Raw genomic sequence first — 20,641 nt, 5'->3', positions numbered from 1 at the left:
TGCCTGCACACAGGAGGGCTCACTGGCAACGACCACGGTCCCAGCCCTGCCTTCTACAGAGGAGGGAACGGAAACATGCGTGCGCGTGATTGGCTTACATCCCACGACAGGGTGGCGGGAAAGCTGGCACAGGAGCCCCTCGCGTGGCATTCTGTGACGACACCTTCCTGTCCCAGCCCACATTCCCACATGACAGCCCACACATATCCCACTGCTTTCCCGTGCTACATCCTTCCTGAAACGTAGGCCCTGGGGTTCGGCTACAGTGAGTCTGTCTTCAGGGGAGGGCTTGCCACCCTGTCTGCCAGCAGTGGTGGGGTGGGGGACACCCACAGGCATGAGTGTCTCACTTCCCCTATGACACGGGCTGTTCCTCCCACCAGACTAGCAGCCCCCTGAGGACTTGCTGCTGTTGGTCTCCAGTTTCCCCCTGGGGAGCCAATGAAACTCATGTTTACAAGAGGCTCCTTAGTGTGGTGCATGATGCCGGCCACGGTCACACACCATTTCCCCTCTGGGCCTTGCAGTGCAGCATGTGGGTCTCCACGTCAGGCAGCCCTGAGCGCATCCCTCACCAATGGCACAACCTTGGGCAGGCAAGTCAAGCGACCTCTCCGAGCCTCCTTTCCCTCATCAGTAAAATGGGGACAATAGGAAAGCTTATCATTGGGGCACTTGAGTGGCTCAGTGGTTGAGCATCTGCCTTCAGCTCGGGTCATGATCCTGGGGTCACGGGCCGAGTCCCACATCGGGCTCCCTTCTGAGCTGGGAGTCTGCTTCTCCCTCTCCCTCTGACCCTCCTCCCTGCTTGTGCTCTCTCTGTCTCAAATAAACGAATGACGTCTTTAAAAGAAAGAAAGAAAGCTTATCATCTAAACTATTGAGGGGACCCAATGGAATTCTGCCTGCAAAGCACGTGACAGGCACATAATAGTCGGTCACCAACTGTTAAGTATTCTTTCAAATGGCACAGAGCAGAGCATACAGCAGGTGCTCATCACATGATAGTTATCGCTCTCATTACAACACAAGAGTTAAGATTCCCATTTTAAGGGTTGAGCAAATTAGGACTTCAAGAGGGGATGGAACTGGCTGAGGGTGACAAGGCCTTGAGTGGCAGAGTGGGAATCAAGGGCTGGACCTTCTGACACCAGCACCCCCAGTCCTCTCTGGGATACCATGGGGCCCCTAGGCAAGGGGCACAGCAGGCCCCACCCAGAGTTCTCACCTGTGCTCTGTGTCTCTAGTAGCTTGTGCATGGAGCTGTAGGGCCCGGGCGGGATGTTGAGGCTGGTGAGGGTGGGGGGTCCAGAAGTGGGGGCCACCTCCACTAGCGCTTTCTCCTTCAGCATCTCTGGTGGAGGGCTGGTGTGCACAGTGGGGTACACCTTCCCGCTGCCCACAGTCCTGCCCGACGCCTCAGATGGTGACCTGGGAGGGGGTGCCTGGCAGCGGACCGGCTCCAGGTGGCAGTCGGCATGGTAGAAGCTGTGCACAGATTCTGCACCCCCTGGAGGGCCCCCAGAGAGGGCTGGCGTCGAGGGTGGTGGCAGCATGAGCCGGCGGGACCCACTGGCATCCTTGTCCTGAATCTCCGGGCTGGCCCGGGGGGCCCTCAGCGTCCCATTGCCCAGATGGTAGTGGTGGTGATGGTGGTGGTGGTGGTGCACCAGGTGGTGGACGGATGGACGGCGGTGGGAGCGAGAGCAGCTGCCACCAGACTGGGGCTCCTGGCCTCCACGGGGCACTGGGCTGCTCAGCAGGCCGACCCGCACGCCCGCCGCCCGGGAGACCTGGGCCAGCCTGCGGGCCGCTTTACGGAGGATGTACACCAGGTACTTGAGCAGCTCCTCGTAGCAGCTGCCCGGCTCAGAGAAGCTGGCCAGGGTGCTGGCGTTGGACAGGAACCGCACACGTTGCTCTCGCATCAGCTGGCTTTCCCGCTGCTTGGTCTCTGAGAACTGCGTGGCGATCACCACCAGGCACAGGTTGATCATGAAGAAGGAGCCCACCTGTTGGGGTGGGGACAAGAAGAGGAGATGTCCTGAAGAAAAGGGAACCGCAATGCCAGTCACTGCATACCAAGCACTTTCTACACACCAGGAGCCGGGCTCAGTAAGTATCCAAGCATGATTTCATTTTATTCTCATGACAGTCTCAAGAGGTGACACTTTTATAACCTCCATCTGACAGGTGAAGAAATAGGCTCAGAGAGGTCAGCTAATGCACAGCAAAGCTGAGACTTGAACCAAGCTCTATGGAATTCCAAGACATTGCTATTGATCATGATAGTATCCTATAAGGATTTCTTTCTTTCCCTTTCTTTCTTTCTTTCTTTCTTTCTTTCTTTCTTTCTTTCTTTCTTTCTTTCTTTTTTTCTTTCAAGATTTTATTTATTTATGCATGAGAAACAGAGGATTTGAGAGAGAGAGAGATAGGCAGGGACACAGGCAGAGGGAGAAGCAGGCTCCACTCCATGCAGGAGGAGCCTGACATGGGACTTGATCCCTGGTCTCCAGGATCCCATCCTGGGCTGAAGGTGGCGCTAAACCGCTGAGCCACCAGGGCTGCCCCCTACAAGGATTTCTCCCAAACTCCCTGCCTCTAACCAGCCCCATCCATGGAGATTCTGAGCACCCCTCCCTAGTTCCCATTAGGGGTAGAGAAGGCTGTAGAGATGAATGCAATCTTGGGGACATGGGGTTTTCACACTGGATTGAGACTTTGAGGTCTTGGCAAAAACACTGTTTGCAAGAGTCCTGTGTCTAATCCCACTTCTAGCTGTATGCCTTTGGGTGTGACACTCAACCATGGGACCTCTCTTTCCCTCTGATCGTTGGCCTTGCCTGTACCTTCTTTCCCTCCACCTCTCTCCTCCCCCAGCGGGTGATGGGCTGAATTCTGATCCCTGCAGACTAGCTAAGCTGCTACCCTGTCTTGCCCACCCTCCCTCGTCTCTGTCTCCATGCTTCAGTTTCTCCACGACTCCAGGATGGCCATTGCTGGGGCGATAAACCAGAATGAAGGAAATGAATATTTATGGTGACAAAGCAGATCTTTTTTCTAGATTGTGTCCTAGTAATTATGATAATTAACTTCACTAGTATGATTCCAGAGAGCTGTTTGGAAGATTTTTCACGGGGTGTGTGGGTGGAAACTAGGCCCCTTACCACCCTGTCTGCTTCCTTCCCCTCCCCTAAACCTAGGGAGAGAAGCACACTGAAAAGACCACGTTTCCCAGAAGTGTTGGCCTCACACCCCAGGTGATGGTGGGGGATGGGAACAGGTCCCAAACCTGGCCCTTCTGCCACATGTAGAGGCAGGAGGGGGTGGCCCGGAGGACTTGTTTTTTTCTCAGGACCTAGGCTCTGCCTTTCACCAAGAGCTGCCTTATTCTGTCTCCACTTCTCCCAGGAGTTTGCCCGAGGTCCTGAGTAGATCTTAATCTCTGTCTTATTCTCTTTCTATCATATCTGTCCCTCTCTCTGGCTCTCTGTCATTGTCCTCTTGGTGACCTGGAGGAGGGCTGGACTTGGAACCTCCATAGCCTGGAGTTGAATTCTCAGCCTGGCCATTTCCTTAGCCTAGTGATCAGCCCCTCTGAAGCCCAGAGTTCTTGTTTAGGAGTCGGTGCTACACTGCCTACCCACCCCACCTCACAGGGGACTGTAAGGATTAAGCAGGCAGCAGATGTCGCAGCACACATCAGCAGCAACGCCCGCCCAGCCAGATCAATCCACGGCACACGCTGGGCCCGTGATGGGGTCAGACAAACGAGGAAACGTGTGTTTCCTCTCTGTGAAATGGAGATGATAATGGGATCGTGGTGAGGATTAAATGCACCAGCACATAAAAAGTGCTTACAGCAGGACTGGCGCATAGTAAGTGCTCAATAAATATTAGCTGTAACTAGTAGCAGTTCAATTATGAAGCAGGAATGGTAGTGATTACAACTATTAAACATTGCTACTCTTGCCTCTGTCTTCTGCCCTCGTGAAGCCTTGGAGCTTATGAGCTGGAAGGAACAAGAGGTCGTGCAGTGTTTCTCAACGCTGAATGATGGAAAGTCTGGGTGGTACAATTCTTTGTTTGCAAGGCTGTCATTTCAGGATGTTTACCATCTCTCCCCAACCCCCCAGCCAAATGCCAGTAGTGCTCTCCTAGACCTCATGAAAAACAGGGCCACCCTTTGCTATTTCCAAATGCTCCCTGGGTTGAGAATCACCCATTTTACTCATGAAGAAGCAGAGGCCTAGGGTGGGGGTGGGGGCCTCATGGGGAATGACTTGCCCAGGGTTATAAGTGGTACTAAGCAATAGAACCAAGCCTTGACCTTGAATTTCCCTGACTCCTCATGACGGGTACCCTCTCTGCTTGATTCTCTGTGGGACCTGTCCTGAGACCAAGCCAGCCTTCCTCTCTCTGGACTCCCTGCACCTGCTTCCCCAGGATCACCCTTCCCAAGAGGGCCCAAGGAACCACTCACGATGATGAGGAGGATGAAGTAGATGAAATTGTAGAAGGAATGAGCATCCATCACGAAGTACATGATGTCGACCCAGCCCTCCAGCGTGATGACCTGGGGAGGGGGCAGAGGGACAGGGCGACTCACTTGGGACCCCCTAAAGCCTCCTGCGGTCTCCTCGGAGGCCCCAACCCCAGCCCGGCCCTGAGGACGACCGCTTTGAGGCCGGACTGTGTCCTGGCACTTGCATTCTGGGGAACCTTCAGGCGCCCAGGCTGTCCTACCTGGAAGATGGCAATCCAGGCATAGCCAATGTTGTCGAAGTTGATGGCGCCCTTGAAGGGGTTGTGCTCCCCTGCCGAGCAGTTGGTGTAATACTGGTTCCAGTTGACGCAGGTGGTGTTGCTGGAGCTGTTGTAGGCCTCATAGTCCAGGCCGCAGGGGGGGCCGCCACCGCCCTCCCCACGCAGCGTGGGCACACTCCTGCATGAGCGCATGCCGTTCTCCCGTGGCTGGGAGCAGATGAAGGGGTTCTCGTCCTCGTTCTCGGTCTGGTAATAGCGCTCCAGGTCCACACTCAGGGGGCTGCAGGGGGAACAGGAAGGAGCTGGGAGCGGGGATCTCTGGGGAGAGGTCCCAGGAAGGACAAGGGGTGTGAGCCCACGGAGATCTGCAAGGTACACAGGGACCAGAACCAGGCAGACACCAGGCAGGGGCAGGGACTTGTGGGTGTGGGTTGGAGGGCACCAGGGGTGTGAGGACTAAGTGTGAAATTCCAGAGCAAGGATGACAGAAGGTTACGTCTTAGAGTGATGGCTTTCCAATGTGGCTGCATATCAGATTCATATCGGGGCTTGTAAGGATCCCATGCCTATGCTGAACCCTAGACCAAGGAAATCAGTCTTCAGGGGACCCAGGCTTCCGGAATTTTTTTGCAATTCCCCAGATGACTCCAGTGTGTAGCCAAGTTTGAGAACCAGACATTCACCAATGTGAAAACAGAAATGTCAACAGCAGCAGAGACTGAGATAGGTCCCAGCCCCACAGCCACTCCCAGGTCACCCCCATCCCGGGCAACACTCACAGGCTGAAATTCTCCGGCAGGAAGCATCGGTTACGAAGCAGCCCTGCCCACAGCTGGACGCCAACAATGCCGAAGATGAAGAAGACGAAGAAGCAGAGCAGCAGGACGTTGCCCAGCATGGGTAGTGTGTCCAGCAGCAGTGTGACAAGGATGCGCATGCCTGTGGGGGCAGAAGCCACGCTGGGGGTGCCAGGCTGGCCAGGCTAGGCTGGCTGCCACAAGCCTGGCAGCACTCCCAGAGGGGGCGCATCGGGGTTTCCGGGGCTAAATTGCCTGGCTCAAGCTGGAGGGGAGACCAATAGACACCTCTAACTCCACGGGCAGGCCTGGCAGCCCCTAGATCCTGCCCACTAGCCCTCTTGGCCCATTCACATTAATCAGTGCACAGTACCACCAAGGAGGAGCCAGAGCGATCAAGGTTTCCAAAGCTCTCCCCTGTACTGCACCCCACCTAACTCGGTTTACAGATGAGGATCGAGGAGGCTCAGAGGACTGACATGACTTGTCCAGTATCACAGAACTGCCCAGAGCTCTGCTTCTAGATCCCACCTCCCAAAATACACACACACACACACACACACACACACACACACACACGCACACACTCCAATCCTACTTCCTTCTCTCACCCGACACAGTCACCTGACCTTTCTAAGTTATCAGTTATCACCACTGCAGGCATTGGGGAAACCGAGGCAGGGAACTCCAGGAGGAATGTCAGCAAGGAAGGAATCTCACTTTGAGAACCAGGCCTTCACAAGGGTCCAGATGCCCTGAGCTTCACCAGGGTTCGGAGCCCTCTGCCCTGAGTGCATTCTCTGTTGATACAGATCCTCACATCAGATGTGAGGAGACCCAAGACCATCTTCTCAAGTGGCCATCAATTAACAAGTCCCTCTGCAGGGAAAGTCACCATACCCCCATCCCAACAAGCCCTGTTGGCAACACTGACCTCCCTCTCCACTCCAGGTTCAGGACTCAATCACCCCACAGGGTCTGAACTATGCCCCCCCCTCAAAGCCACCAAGCCCTTGTTAAGCATCCAGACCTCTGTAATGGCTGGTTTTGACTCCAGAAGTGCCACTCATGGCCCCCTGGCCCTCCAGGGAAAAGGTTTCTAAGCACAAGCTAATTAACCCTCCTGGTGCCTGCAGCCATCCTGCCTTTCCAGCCCAGCCTTCTCAGTGAGTCCCTCACCCCGCCCCCCAGCCCCATCCTCCTTCAGTTCGTCTGTGCTCCAACTGAGATCAATTCCTCAGGGTTTGCATTAAGGGAATTACACCAGTGGTTAGACAGAGGTCTATAAATCTGCCAGCCATCACCTGGGGCAGCGGGGAGAGGAGGAGATAGCATGCCCCTTGTCTGGAGCTCCTGTTAACACTAACACCTCAACACCCAGAGGATGCACTGAGCAGCTCTGACCACCTGCATCTCACACACACACACACACACACACACACGCACGCACGCACACACACACACACATGCACACACAGCAGAGGGGGCTGCCACTACATTGGGCCCAGAGCCCCAGAAACATGTCCCTACCCCTGACTCCTGGGACTGCTATGGAGACCATTTGCAGCTTGTGTAGTTTGGGGGAGTCGCAAAGGGGGCCTGAGCAAGGGTGGCGGGGCAGGATGGAGGGGGAGCTAGAGCTGCCAAAGCCTGGCTGGCTCGGGAAACCAATGCAGTTTAATTTAGATAATGGTCCCGCAGTCAGTTGCGGCAGCAGGTTGGAAGGGGGTGGGAAGGAGGAAGGGGACACAGGCAGAGGATGAGACATGCAGTGGCCTCATCTGGAGAAAAGTCATACTCAGTGTGGCTAGCATGATCTCACCAATGACAGCCAGACTGCATGAGAAGCTGTTCTAGCTGGAAGAGGCCATTATAACCTTCCACCCACCCCTCTTGGCCTACCAGCCTCTCCACCCCATTCCCACTCACCCCTGTTCCCCCTGCCGGGAGCTGTCTTCTAGCTGAAGGGCAGGGGTCATCTGAGACTCGTCTGTGACTCTGACCCATATCAGGCTAAAGTAAGGGGGAGAGTCTTTCCAGGTAACTCCCACAGTGCCACAGCCAGGTGTGGGATCTCCATGTGGCTCTGGTGGCCCCAGCTCCCCCTGAGCCCTTCTCTGATGAGGTCTGCCTGGGAGTGCCAGGCCCTGACTGCCAGGCCTTGGTGAGGAGGTAGGGGTGGGATGTGGGATTTTCATATTTCCCCTGGGGGCTCTCCATCCAGGGGCTTAGGGCCAAGGGGTCACTCACTGGGCACCCGGTTAATGGCCCTGAGCGGGCGCAGCACACGGACTGTCCTGACAGCTGAGAAGCTGACGTTCTGCAGGTCCAGCGAATACTCCAGCATCCTGCAGGGAGGGGCCCAAAGGGAGGCCCTTTGAGTCTGAGGCCGCCATGGGGGTCAAAAGAGGTCAATGAGGAATCCTGCTGCAGTGGGGAGACACAATCTCTGACTCCTCCCCCTCCTCTACCAAGGGACCCCGAAAAGCCGGCTCTCTGGGGGCAAGGTCACCCCCAAGTCAAGTACAGACCCCCATCAGAGAATGAACAGAGGAGGGTGCAGAGGCAGGGACCATGGAATTCAGGAGCACAGGCTTGAGCATTACAGGCAGGACAGACTCAGACCCCAAGGGGATCATGGGGAGACAGCACCACTGGAGGTGGGCCGGGCAGGGGGGCGGCGGTGTGGGGGCAGTGCTGGGGCCTAGAACCCTGGCCCCAAGGTAGGGACTGATCCGGTCATTGCTCTCCCACCTCCAGCCCAGGCCCTCACCCTGCAATGACGATGAAAAAGTCAAGCCGGTTCCAAGTGTCTCCCAGGTAACATTTTTTCCCGAAGATGCCCAAGGCCACCATCTTCACCACCATCTCCACAGCGAAGAAGGCAAAGATGAAGTCATCAAAGGCCTGATGTGGGGACGAGAGGCTTTTGAAACTGAGAGGGGGGAGGAGGAACGCCCCCCCACTCCCTCCCCCACCAGCAGGGGTCAGGGCTTCTCACAGAGACAAGTTAGCAGTTACTCCGCTCAGGAGCTGCCCCACCCCACACAGCAGGCACACTCACCTGCAGGATCCGGCAGCGCTGGGAGTCACAGGCGATGTCCTCACAGGGCCGGAACATGCCCAGGGTCACACAATTGAGAAGGATGACCAACATGCTGATGCGCTCAAACCAGGTATCCGGGCGGTCAAGGAAACAGCGGGCCAGGGCTGGAGCGGAGCCCGCGCCCCCCAGCCCTCCCTCTCGCCTCCTGCTTCTTGTCCTCCCACCCCCATCTGAGACGCAGCCAGGTCCAACGGGAGGGGCCCACGTGTCTGACCGACTCCAGGCCCGGGCCCACCTTGCCATCACCTCTCTGGACTCAGCTTCCTCAGCCGTAAAGTAGGAAAAGCCACAAATACCCTGACTATTTGCACAAACCATTTGGGGGATAAAATCGATCATGCCTGTGGAAATGCCAGACACCAAGAGTGTGCTGCTGAATCTGAATCCCATTCTCCCTACCTCCCAGGGAAGATGTGAGAAGCAAATGAGAGAATGTATTGAATGTGTGACACAAACCTAAAGTCGGATTATGCCTGCTTTACAGTTTACCAAGCGCTTTCACGCCACGCCACATCTGATGCTCACAACAGCCCTGTGAAGGAGCCCGGGTAGATCATGTTCTTCCCCAGAACCCAAGCGCACTGAGGCCCAGAGAGCCAAAGTCACGCGCTGAAGGTCACGGGAGCAGCCAGGATGAGAATGAAGTGCCCAGGCTCCTGATCTGGGACAGTTCTTTCCACAGTTGCTCAGGCATGCAGGGGAGGGGCTGTGAGGATGTGCTGGCACCAGACAGACAGGCAGAGGCGGCCCAGAGGTCCACGGCTATAGCGGCTCCTTCACCACAGCACTGGAGCCAGATGCCGCCTCTCCCACCACCCACCAGCCCCTTGGCCTCTCAAAGGCCTAGATGGCCTCCGAACACACTCACACATTTAACTATGAGGACCTGCTACATACCAGGCCCTGTGGTAGATGTAAGTCTCCCAACTCACGCAGAGTAGACAGTGCTCTGCACACACAGACCCCAAGTCTTGCCACAGAGTGGATTTTATTAAGGGGTTCACTACCAGCCCATCAACAGGAGAATGTACAGAGTGGCCTCTGGACCTTAGAAGGTTCTGCACGCTGGACTCACAGATAAAGTGACCCAGCATCCTATTTTTCTTAAAGAAAATATGGGGTGGGGAGAACAAAGAAGATAGAAAGGAGCAGAGAGTGGAGCCTGGGCAAAGGAGGGGCATCAGGGATGGTGCCATGGCGGCCCACAGCATGACCGGCCAAGCTGGACTGTGGGACGCAGAGTGCCTAGAGCAGCTGGAATCTTCCATCATAACCCCACTTCTGCAGTGAGAAGGCTTTGTCCGGGGACCCCAGGACTTTCCTCCCAGCTGGTCCCAGCTAACCCCCCATCTCTGGCCTGAACCTCAGGCCACCCCGCTCCACAGCAGCTCGAGACACCCTCGATCCCCTCCCGGCCTCTCTGCCACCTAGGCCGTTTGCCCTCATATCCCTTCCCACCGACAGGCACCCAAACAGGCCGAGGCACTGCAATTTCCCATGCCTCCACCTCCCCCTCACAAGAATAAGAGTAAAAATTTTTTTTAAAAAATAGTTCCAGGTTTTTGGGGTAAGTATATGGAAGGGGGAAATAAAGAGTGCTCTGTTTCCATGGAGCTATTTTCCAGAGTGGAGTCAGAGCCCAATGGATGCCTCCCCAGAATGAGGGTCAGCCAGGGGTCACCCTGGAAAAAGGAGGATAGGGAGGGAGCTCCCTTGGGGCGATTATCTGGAAGGGGAAAGACTCGATTAACCTTCAAGAATTGGTCGGCTTTCCCCAAGCTAGCCCCCTCTCCTCTGCAGGAAGGGACCCATGTGAGCAGATATCTTACAAAGGAAACGTGGGTAGTTCTCTAGGAAGAGGGGCTCCCAGAACACCTGTTTGGACCCCTCTAATGGCAGTGATTCCACCATGCCATCTGTGCACTAGTCTTATCTCCCTGGCTGAGGGAGGGACACTCTGATACATGTTCACATCCCCTACAACGCTGACAGTAGTACCTGGCACGTAGCCGATGATCAATACATGGGGGGAACGAATGAATGATGAATGAATGAATGAATTGATCAATCAATCGCCCTGCTTAGAAGCCTGTGAGTCTCCCCATTCATGTTCTCCTGCCTTGTTTGCATTAACAGTAATACATTGATAGCTGTGAGGGGGAGGGGCAGAAGTGACACCACAGAGGAGCTGGGACTCCTTCTGTGCTCACTTTAGACATGCTCACACGAGGGCCTCTTAGAGCTAGATTCTGCCCCCAAATAACCCATTTCCAGCTCTAACCATGCAAACCCCTTCTCAAGGGTCCCCTTGGCAATTTAGCTTACTCCCAGGTACAGCCTATCTGCTGTCTACCTTTCCCCTTTCCCAAAAGGTGAGCATAAATGGACAGGGAAGACACTAAGGCACAGAGAAATTTGGGACCATCTGAATTGAGAAATAATTAATGAGGACGGGGGGTCTTTCACCCTTCTCAGGGTAGGGCTCGTTTCCTTGGGAACATGGCCTTATGTCACTGTGTGATGTTCCTCTGTTGCCATAACAACAGGAGGATGTGTCACCAGGTGGTGTGGATTTGTTGCTATGGCAATTTAAGGGACCCCTCACACAAGAACTCCCCTTAACCAGACTGCCATCCTGTCCTCATGCAGAGAAAGGAAAGCAGGAGACCCACAGGTTATCAGGTTGGGGGGAAACCATGTGACAAATCCCCATGGCAACCAAGGGAACGGGGGACACTGGTTGCCATAGTGACTATGAGAGACCTGTGCAGTCACATGTCTACTGTTGCTATGGCAACTGTCCGGCCTGGAGTGGATCCCAAAGGGGGAGGTGGGTAGGAGAGGGGAGGCTCTTTCTTCTCCCCACAACCCACCATCAAAAGCAGAGAAAAAGGAAATGGCAGGGCGAGGAAACCCACTTCCATCCCTCCTCCTCTTCTCCCTCCAGGAGAGAGAACCAGAGCATGTTATCTGTACAACTGAGTCCTCTAGAGCTTTATCTAGAGCCCTTGCTTAGCCTGGCAGCTGTAAGGGGTGAGGGGAGGAGAGAGGAGGACAGGGGCTTCCAGAGACACAGGGGGTAGGGGGGCCTCGGGTGTGACTGGGAAGGGAAGCAGGTGCCCCCAGTTGCCCCTCTCCCCAACTGAAGCCTGGAAATCTGAGACTAAGGAGCACTCAGGAGGAAATGGGCCTGGACCCAGGAATCCTTGCCTCCTAGTATGAGTTGGGAAGGTGGGATCCTTGTCTTGCCTGCCCCCCCCCCCCGGAGAAGCTGGCATCTCTGGGGGCTTCAGCATCCCCCAAGGGGGGCTGGGATCTAGGAGCTCAGCGGTGTGGCTGGCACTGGGCAGGCAGAAAGGGGGATTCCCCCAGCCAAGCCCCCACTCCCACAGCCTGTTTCCCAGTGGTCTCCTCTGCTCCAGCCTGTGGGCGTGTGGGGAGAGAGGTTTCCAGCTGAACTGAAAACTGAAGCCCAAAGAAAGGCAGCCGGCCCCACCCAGAGACAGAGACGCGAGACCCAGAGACACAAGAGAGCCGGCCTGTTGGAATCTTTGGAAGGGGAAATAGTCCAAAAATCTGATTCAAACGTCTGTGACTCGTGTGTGTGTGTGTGTGTGTGTGTGTGTGTGTGTGTGAGAGAGAGAGAGAGAGAGAGAGAGAGAGAGAGAGAGAGAGCACACACACGTGTGAGCAGTTGTGTCTGTCGCCACCCTGGCTGAGGCAGGCAGGGTGGGGTGAGGGCTGGGGCGGGAGAGAGCGAGGGGTGAGGGGGGGTTGCGTGGTGGGGGTAATCCCAGGAATGGCTCCAGCTGGCACTATGGGTGATGGGGAGTCCCCCAGCAGTTCCTGGAGTAGCGTGGGCGTGTGACCCAGAAGGAAGGTGGGCCTGGGGCAGAAGGAGTGCCAGGGGGTGCTCCATTCCCCCAGTCCTGTTCTATTCCCCAGCCCTCCTCCCCAGAATCCCCTCTGGAGTTTTAAAATGAGAGGAGGGAATTGGTGAGGAGACAGGAAGAACACCCCCTCCCATTTCCTCTGAGGACCAAAATGGAGATTCCTCCCTAGGTAAGAGAAAGGCAGATTTGGGGGCACTGGGACAGTGGCAAGGAAAACTCCAGAAATTCTGGGCCCCCTCCTCTCCAGACGCACACACAGTGACGCAGTCACACACTCACACTCACTTCTGGAAGCCATTAGGGCTCCTGCCTTTTGGGCCTCCCCCTCTCCTCCCCCAACTCCTGGCAGGCTCCCTACTCCCCCTCTGGCCCCCCTCCCACTCCCCCTCTCGGCATCCCAAATGCCAGCCTGTGATTTCCAAATGAGAAAAAGCTGTGCTGGGCTCCGAGCTTGGAGAAACTCCTACACAAACTTCCAGATGTGACACAACAGCCGGAGAGGGAATGCTCAGGATCTCCTTCCCGGGAGGGGCGACGCACTCCCTCACACTTCAAGAAACACATATTGGAAAGTCCAACTCACTCCCCTATAACTGGGGGGGGTGGCTACTGATGTGAGTGCCCCAGATCTTCCCAGTACCAGCGCATGCTCTTCTGAGCCTCTCTTCTTCCTGCTGCCCTCCCCTCCCCCAACACACACACACACACACACACACACACACACACACACACACACACTACTTCCTACCTGGGTCTAGATCTCCTCTCTAGGAAACCTGGTGTCTTAGAGGCTAAAGTGGGAGAGGTTGAGAAAAATGCCAACAGAAGTCTAACTAGCTTCAGCTGGTGGGGGAGGTGTCCCTATGTCCCTGAGACTCAACAGAGCCGGGAACCTTGTGGAGGCAAGGGAAGCTTCACTGATACCCAAAAAGAGAGAAAGGTAAAGACCGAGGTCCAAAAGTCAGCTCAGAGCCCCTCTGGCAATGAAAATACAGGTTTCCCTTGACATTCAGGTGTGATGGGATTTGTAGGGCACAGCTTAGGGCAGCCAAGAAATTGTTCTCAACCCATCTTCAGCCAACCCAGGCTCAGTGATTTGTCTAGACCTAGTGATGCCAATGCCCCACACCCCAGACTCCCACCATTCCAGACATAAGCCTGCTCCTCTATCCCTGAGAGGAGCACTGGGGTCCCACCTCTCTTTCCTCATTCCAGGCCTCTCCACTTGCTTCTTCCCAGAACCCCTCAAGAAAGGAACCTGCCTCCACCCAGAACCATCCACTAGCACCTAGAGACAGGGCAGGTGGGGAGATGCTGGCCCAGAGTTCTGGTTGTTTTACACAGAGATAGAAAGGGGAGAGAAGATCTCTATCTCCCCTGGACCCCTGAGGAGGAGGAGTGGGGGATGGGGCTTTTTACCATTTATGAAGAGGGTAGGTGGTTAGAGGTAGAGAGGGGGATGCCCAGGGCCCATCTTCTCAGAGACATTTCTTCCCCAAGTCCATCTCTACTGTGGAGAAAGGAGCCAGGGGGGGTAAGGATGTGGAGGTGGCGGGGGAGTCAGAGCCCTCTGAGACCCCCTACTTCTCTCTTTCTGCAGCTCAGACAGAAAAGAAGATGGGGCAAAGGATGAAGAGAAGGTGTAATGAGGGGAGCTTCCTAAAGACCTGCGGGGTGTAGAAGATGGGGGTTGGGGGGCGACCCAAGCTCACATCCCCGCTTTGCGCACTAGAGGCAGCAGAGCTGCAGAGAGTGAGGGCGGCACCAAGCTCCCCTCACCTCCCCCAAAGCAGAGTCCCGGTTGGGCTCTCAGGGTTTACAAGGGAAACCTGAGGTCTCCCACCCTGGTTCAAAAGAGCCTCTGAGCTGGGAGAAAGGAGTCAGGAGAAGCTGTCAAGACCTGGGATGGCAGTGCACCCCCCTTTCCTTCCGGCAGTGATGGGACCCACCCGGAGCCCCGCATTAGCCAAGCAGCGCTTTGTGCCAGGGGCTAAGTGGGAGAGGCCATGGGGCTGAGGGGGCCAGGATCTCCCATATCACCCCAGACCAGGCAGAGGAGAGGGGGCAGTGCCCAGTCTATCTCCCTGGAATGTGGGGCTTGCATTCCACAAACCCAGCCAAGGAGCAGCCCTTGGGGTGCTGGACCCGAGTCTTCCTTAGCCAACCAGCTCACAGCGTCACTGTTCCCCCAATACTTTCTTGGAGGCTGCGGTCTCCCATACCTGCTCTGCCGACAGGCGGGAGCACTCTCTATTTGTGACAGGGTAACTTGGACCGGCTTAATCCCATCCCCCGCTGGCCAAAGCTCCCGACAGTCTTTCCCTCTACAAGAAAAAAAAAAAAAATCCAGCACAAAACTCCCCAACCCCAACACAAAGCACCCCGCGCTGAATGAAGAATTAGGGAAAAGGGAGGCACTCCAAGCCAGTGGGCTCCAGCTGAAAGGGTCCCTACTCCAGCTCTGGGGGCAGACAGCTTCCCCTTCACCACCACATCTTGTTCTCATTCTGCGCCCCTGACATCAGCCGCCGCCGGAATCTCCTTGTTGTGCCTCCAACCCGCGGGTGGGGGTGGGGGAGTTGGGACCTGGTCCCCGCCCCCCAACATCTCCCTCTGGGTCAGTGAAAACCCCTCGGCCTCAAGGACCAGGTCGGGGGTGGGGATCAGACCCTAGAATCCACCTCAAACTTTGCAGCGGGGGCAGGAGGGAAACCCAGGAGATCGCAGTCCCCCCTCCCCCGTCCCCGCAGCTTCCTCCCCACCCCACCCCCCAAACTCGGAAACCCAACCCAGCTCGCTAACGGGCGGCGGGCGGAGTAGAGCTCCCAGGCTCCCGAAGCTTCCCACATCTGGAGGATGACGACCCTCCCCTGCCCACATCTGGAGAGCATCCAGCTACAAACCAGCGGGGCACGTCTCCTCTCTTTCCCTGGCCCGGATCCCAGCCCCCCAAGGAGGACCGAGGTGTGTGTACCGAGGTGGGGCTGGTCTGGGGTATCCGCCAAACCTGCTCGCGTCTCCGCTCCCACTCGGAAGCCCCCTCCCTCCCTCAGCGGCCCCACTCGTCTGCCCACCTTCCAGGCTCACTTCTCCGACTCACCTGGCCTTCGGTCCCCTCCCGCGGCGCGGCCCGCCCCCCTGCGGACCCCGGCCCGGCCGTCGTGCCCCGGAGGATATGGGTTACAGACCGTGCGGAGACACCAGCTCCGCGGGCGGCTGTCCTGGCTCAAGTAGAAGAAAACCACCGGGGCCAGCGCCGGGTAGGGCAGCCCCTCCGCCTCGGAGTCGGCGCTGCCCGGGTCCTTCTCCGCCGACCCCGGCCCCGGCCGGCCCCCGGCCCCCGACAGATCGTTGAGCCGCATGAAGCTCCGGGGCTGTCCTGACTCCTCGGTGCCCGCTCCATCCTCCTCCTCGTCCATCCTCTGGCCAGCCGGGGCCCCGGGCGGTCTCGAGAGGGGCGAGCGGCGCCCCTCGGAGGAGGTGTCCTCACGCCACCGGGGGGCCCCGGCGGGGGTGCATCTGGGGGGCTCTAGGGTGCAGGCTGAGCCCCCGGGAGGGCCAGTTCAGCCCAGCTCCCCCTGCCCGCAGGGGCATGCTGCCCGCGGGGCGCCGGGTCGCAGGGCAGCCCCGCCCGGCGCGAGTCCCGCTTCCCCAGGGCTCCTGGGGCCCCCCCGGGCCAGCCGGCCGGCTCCCCCTCACTTTGTTCCGGCTTCTTCGCTTCGCGCCCAGGCTCCGGTCGCCCGATTCGGCGCTACCTTCGGAGAAGCGGCCGGGAGAGGGGTAGAGAGAAGGGGGTCGGAGAGCGGGGCGTACCGGGGAGGGGCGCCCCCTCTTCCCGCGGCGCAGCTGGAGCAGGATCTAAGGGGTCGGCATCGTCCCGGCTCCGCGCCAGCGGCGGCGGGGGGAGGGGAGGAGGGCTCTCTTTGAGGGTGGGTTTGGAGGGGGTGGGGGGCGGCTCTTTCCTCCGCCCCGCGGCGGGCTCACGGTCCGGGATGGGCGGGGAGACGGTGGGGGGCCGTCCCGGGCGGGGGCGGAGGCGGAGATGCCGCCGCAGCAGCCGCCGCGGTGGCTGCCGCTGCCGTAGCTGTCGCCGGCGCCACTGCCTCCTCCTCCGGCCGAGACGCGGAGCGAGCGAGCGAAAGCGGCGGCGAGGAGCCCGGCGCACGCCACAGCTGGATCCCTCACTCCAACTTCAAGCCTCGGCCCCGCCTCCCCCCAGCCAGCCCCGCAGCCAATGGCCGCGCGCCGCCGGCTCCGAGCCCCGCGCCCATTGGCCGGCCGCCGTGGCAGCGAGGGCGGGGGCGCCGGAGAGAGAACCACAGCTGGAATTCTGTTCCCACCCCGGAGCCCAGCGCCGCCCCTCTCCCCTCCCCTTGCCCCTGGGCCCGCTCCCGAAGGCCGGAGCCAATGAGACGGCTACCCAGACCGAACCCACTTTCCTATTGGCCGCTGGGGTCTCTGGGACTCCCCCCGAGGGAGCCCCGGGGAAGCAGAGGACTCGGCGCCGGGTCCTGGGATAGCGCCGACGGCCCCGGGGCATCCTTTGTCCACGACCCCTGAATTGGACCACAGCCGAAGGGTGGGGCTCAGCTCTGGACGGGCCTGGAGAAGAGAGGCTGGCGGCCGGGCTGCGGGGTGTGACCAGGGTCCCGGAGGGAAATCCCCACCTGATTAATCGCCCACCCTGGAGTCGAACCGGGGAGCAGGACCGAAGAAGAGGAGGAGCGGAGAAGGATGTAAGGGATGTAGGGGGTAGGGCTTCAGGCTGGGGGTGGGGTGGGGGGATGGTCTTGGGGAACCGGGAGGAGCCGAGGGAAGTCAGGGGCTAGCAAGGTCTGCGTGTGCTTTCCACCTGCCTCTCAGCCCTGTAGACCCCTTCTGCGGCTTTGACCCTGACCTTCTAATCCTGACCCGCTGACCCTAACCTCAAGTCAACACTCCAGCCCCTAGGAATCCTTTGAAGGCTCTGGATTTCTCTCAGGGGCTTAGTGCTTGAACACGTGGCCCCAGACAGGTCATGTCGAGCCCAGGGCCCCCAGAGCAGCTGAGGATGCAGAGAGAGGCTCCTGCGAAGGGACCTGCTGGGGCCTCGACTATGCGGGAGGGGGTGGAAACACGGAGCTGGGGTTTCTGAGTCTTGGCCTGCAAAGTGTCACCAACCCTCCCCGCGCCCCACTCCGTGCCTCAGCTTTTCCCTCTGAGTGCCAGTATGGCTGGGGGGCCGTCCGCAGGACAGGAGCTTCGCGTGGCCGCCCTCCTCGCATGCCTCTGTTCTACCCAGAGCGTGTCCTCGAGGCTCACACGCACGTGCACAGCCCGGGCCTCGCCCCGCCCCTGCTCCCCGAGTCCCCGGGCTCAGCCAGCTCCAGCCCCCTCTCGCCGCCGCCGCCGCCGCCGCCGCCGCCGCCCCCCCAAGGCTGCAGGTGCCCGGAGCAGAGCGCCGCGGGAGAGCTGGGCGCTGGAGTGAGGTAGGTCGGGGAGGGCATCGAGCATCAGACGTCGGGAAGCGCTTCCCACCTCTGGGAAGGTAGACACGGCCGCGGCGGAACCAAGCAGGTCAGTCAATTCTCTGTCCCAAATATTCGGGTCGCTGACGCCACAGCGGAGAGGCAGGGGCATGGACCGGGTGACCTCCCAACCCCCGCCCCCCGACTCCCGAGGCTGCGCCACCCGCCACCCGCGCAGGCCCCGCGCGCCTCCAGCCGCCTGCGGCGAGTGTCTCAGCTCCCTCGCGGGCGGCTCGCAGGGAGTGCGGCGGGGAGGGCCACGCCGCTGCAGCCTCCCGGGTTGCCCTTTCCCCAAATCCGAGCACCGAGTTGTGTAAATGAGGCCGAGCTCATTTGCATTTCATGCTAATGAGCAGATCCCTTAAGTGCCTTTCCCTCCTGGCGGGAGTCTCTGCTCTCATTCCGCGTGTGTGCGGTGCCAGGCTTGAAGTCTCAGCGGTCTTCTGGGAGAGGGGCCTATTTATGGTTCACTCCACGTGTCTGACACCTTCGTCTGCAGTCTGCCTCCTCGGCCTGCCCTTCCCCGATGGGGTCAAGAAGCCCCAGGGCTGACACCGGGAGGTAGTGACTTTAATCATCCCTGCTTTGCAAAGGGGATGATGAGCCCAGAGAGGCTGGCCCAGCCCAATGGTCAGGTTTCCTGGTGGTCCACAGGTCTCATGTCTAGATCCCTCATCCAAGCCACCCCTGTCTCTGGGCTGAACTCTGTTCTAGAACATACCCAGAAAGGGGGCAGGGTGTGGGGCAGATACACATTACTTCCCTTGCCTCGGGGCCTGGGGTGACCTGCCACCTAAAGCATCCTGATCCCTGGGCCGGGGGCAGCAGGGGACTCTGACATCCAGTCAGAGATGCTATCTTCACCTGAGTGGGGGGATGGGGAGGAGGTAGGCAGGACCTACAGAGAAGGCAAAAGAAGGGGTGAAACCATCTTTAAGTCTCACCCTTCCAGCCTCGGCTTTGCCATCACCTCCCCAGAGCAGCCTTTTTCAGCAAGTACTGTGATGCTACATGTGCCAAGGTGCTGAGGACACAGTACTAAGCCAGACCAGAATCTGGAACCTCATGGCTCTTCATGTTGCTGTATGTAAGGAAATGATTGTCTGCCCCTCTAGGATCTCTGTTCCCTCAGGGCAAGGGTTACGTCCATTCTGCTCACCACAGCCTCCTCTGCTCCAGTTTGGCACACAGTGGGTACTTAGTAAATCTTTGTTAGATGAATGAGTAACCTCAGGCAGGGAGGAGAATGAGGGATGGGAAATTTCTTGAGGCTCAGTTTCCTAACAAAGAAGTTAGGCCAAAGCCTTGTCTAAGATTTCCTCTGGGTTTGGGGGAGAGCCTCCATATAGGACCTGCTCTGTCAGCCCCTCCAGGCCCCCTCCAGCCCTCTCCCCTTTACACCTCCCGCACAGCCTGGCTGGCTCCCTCAGGAACTGAGACAATCTTCCCATCTGTGAGGCGCTCTGCTCAGCGATGATACATCATCCCGTATAGTCACCTCACAGCCTCACAGTGGGGTGGTGGTTGTCCCATTTTTTAGATAAGAAGACCGAGGCTCAGGGAGATGAAATTAGGTATAGGATTTCTCAAACGGTGAGGTCCCATCTCCACTGGCGCCAGCTCCCAGCTCCTCCAGGACAGCCTTGCTGGCAGAGAAAGGACCACACGCAAGAGGGACTGGCCAAGGGAAGAGAGGTGGCAGATGTAAAAGCCCCTATCCGAGCAAGACTGATGTTCAGCTTTGCCCTAGTCAGAAAATGCTAGCTCTCCCGCAAGCCTAACTCTTTCAGGCCCTAACTCCTTCCTTTGAACTGATTACAGAATCCCGTTAGCAGGGGAAGGGAAAGAGGACACAGAGCAGAAGGAAGACTGGCTAGAGGGGTAGGAGACACCAAATGCATCCCCTTTCACAGCCGTGCCTCTACCTCCTGGGGGAAGAGGAAGGCTCAGTGATTTTTATTGTCCCCCGAAGACCACGGAAAGAACCAGATATGCTGAGTGGTCTCAGGCCAGTCTTTGATCTCTCTGGGCCTTGAGTATCCATCCATAGGAGGCCAGAGGTACCTGTCTTGCCACCTCATTCTTGAGGGTCAATGAAACAGAGACAGAGGGTTTTGCAGACTGCCTAGGTTTTCCAGAGCCAGGGCTGGGGCAGCCAAAAAGGCCACCTGTGCTTCCCCGGCTCCACCCTCCCTCCTCGCCGCCTCCCAGACCTGGCTCCACTTGCCCAGACCTTGGACTTCCTGCTTGGGGCTGAGCAGGCTCCAGCCAGAAAAGGGCCACCTGACCTTGTTGGCTGGAGCCCTAATCCTCTCCAGATGGGCCGGTGGCTTGCACCGAGGGCCCAGCTGCCCAGTCAAAGCTGAGCCTGGTCCCCTGACCATGTGTGGCAGTGTGTGACCATGTGCAGAACTTGCAGGGACACTTCAGTCTCCTGTTCCTGCCCACTGCTGACATCTCCACAAGCAGTGGCCCCATTTGGGTGTCATCTCTAGCAGCTTCTTCTGGCTGGCCGTACTGCTTGGCTCTGGGACTTCAAGGGTACCCAGGCTCAGCAGATCCCCCTCA

General features: G+C 58.1%; 1 protein-coding gene across 14 annotated transcripts in view; it reads right to left on the bottom strand.

Annotated features, from left to right (window-relative positions):
- CACNA1G (calcium voltage-gated channel subunit alpha1 G) overlaps positions 1-16,678 on the bottom strand; it is a 63,450-nt gene extending 46,772 nt beyond the window's left edge. For 5 of the 14 annotated variants that reach the window (XM_025439823.3, XM_025439827.3, XM_025439831.3 and 2 more), the window contains exons 1-8: positions 15,744-16,676; positions 8,632-8,743; positions 8,341-8,474; positions 7,818-7,915; positions 5,550-5,709; positions 4,750-5,050; positions 4,487-4,579; positions 1,229-2,012 (exon numbers count right to left, since the gene is read on the bottom strand). In XM_025439823.3, coding sequence (XP_025295608.3) covers positions 1,229-2,012; positions 4,487-4,579; positions 4,750-5,050; positions 5,550-5,709; positions 7,818-7,915; positions 8,341-8,474; positions 8,632-8,743; positions 15,744-15,985 — 1,924 coding nt within the window. In that variant the 5' untranslated portion in view covers positions 15,986-16,676. Of the gene's footprint in view, positions 1-1,228; positions 2,013-4,486; positions 4,580-4,749; positions 5,051-5,549; positions 5,710-7,817; positions 7,916-8,340; positions 8,475-8,631; positions 8,744-15,743 lie in introns of all 14 variants that reach the window. The other 9 variants (XM_025439830.3, XM_025439843.3, XM_025439847.3 and 6 more) reach the window with 4 other exon arrangements.
- Between the last annotated feature and the right edge of the window lie 3,963 nt (positions 16,679-20,641).

This window comes from Canis lupus, chromosome 9 (genome assembly GCF_003254725.2).
Source record: "Canis lupus dingo isolate Sandy chromosome 9, ASM325472v2, whole genome shotgun sequence".
In the NCBI taxonomy this organism is placed as follows: Eukaryota; Metazoa; Chordata; class Mammalia; order Carnivora; family Canidae; genus Canis; species Canis lupus.
Note: the sequence above shows the minus strand (reverse complement) of the source record. Positions and strands in the feature narration are given on the sequence as shown.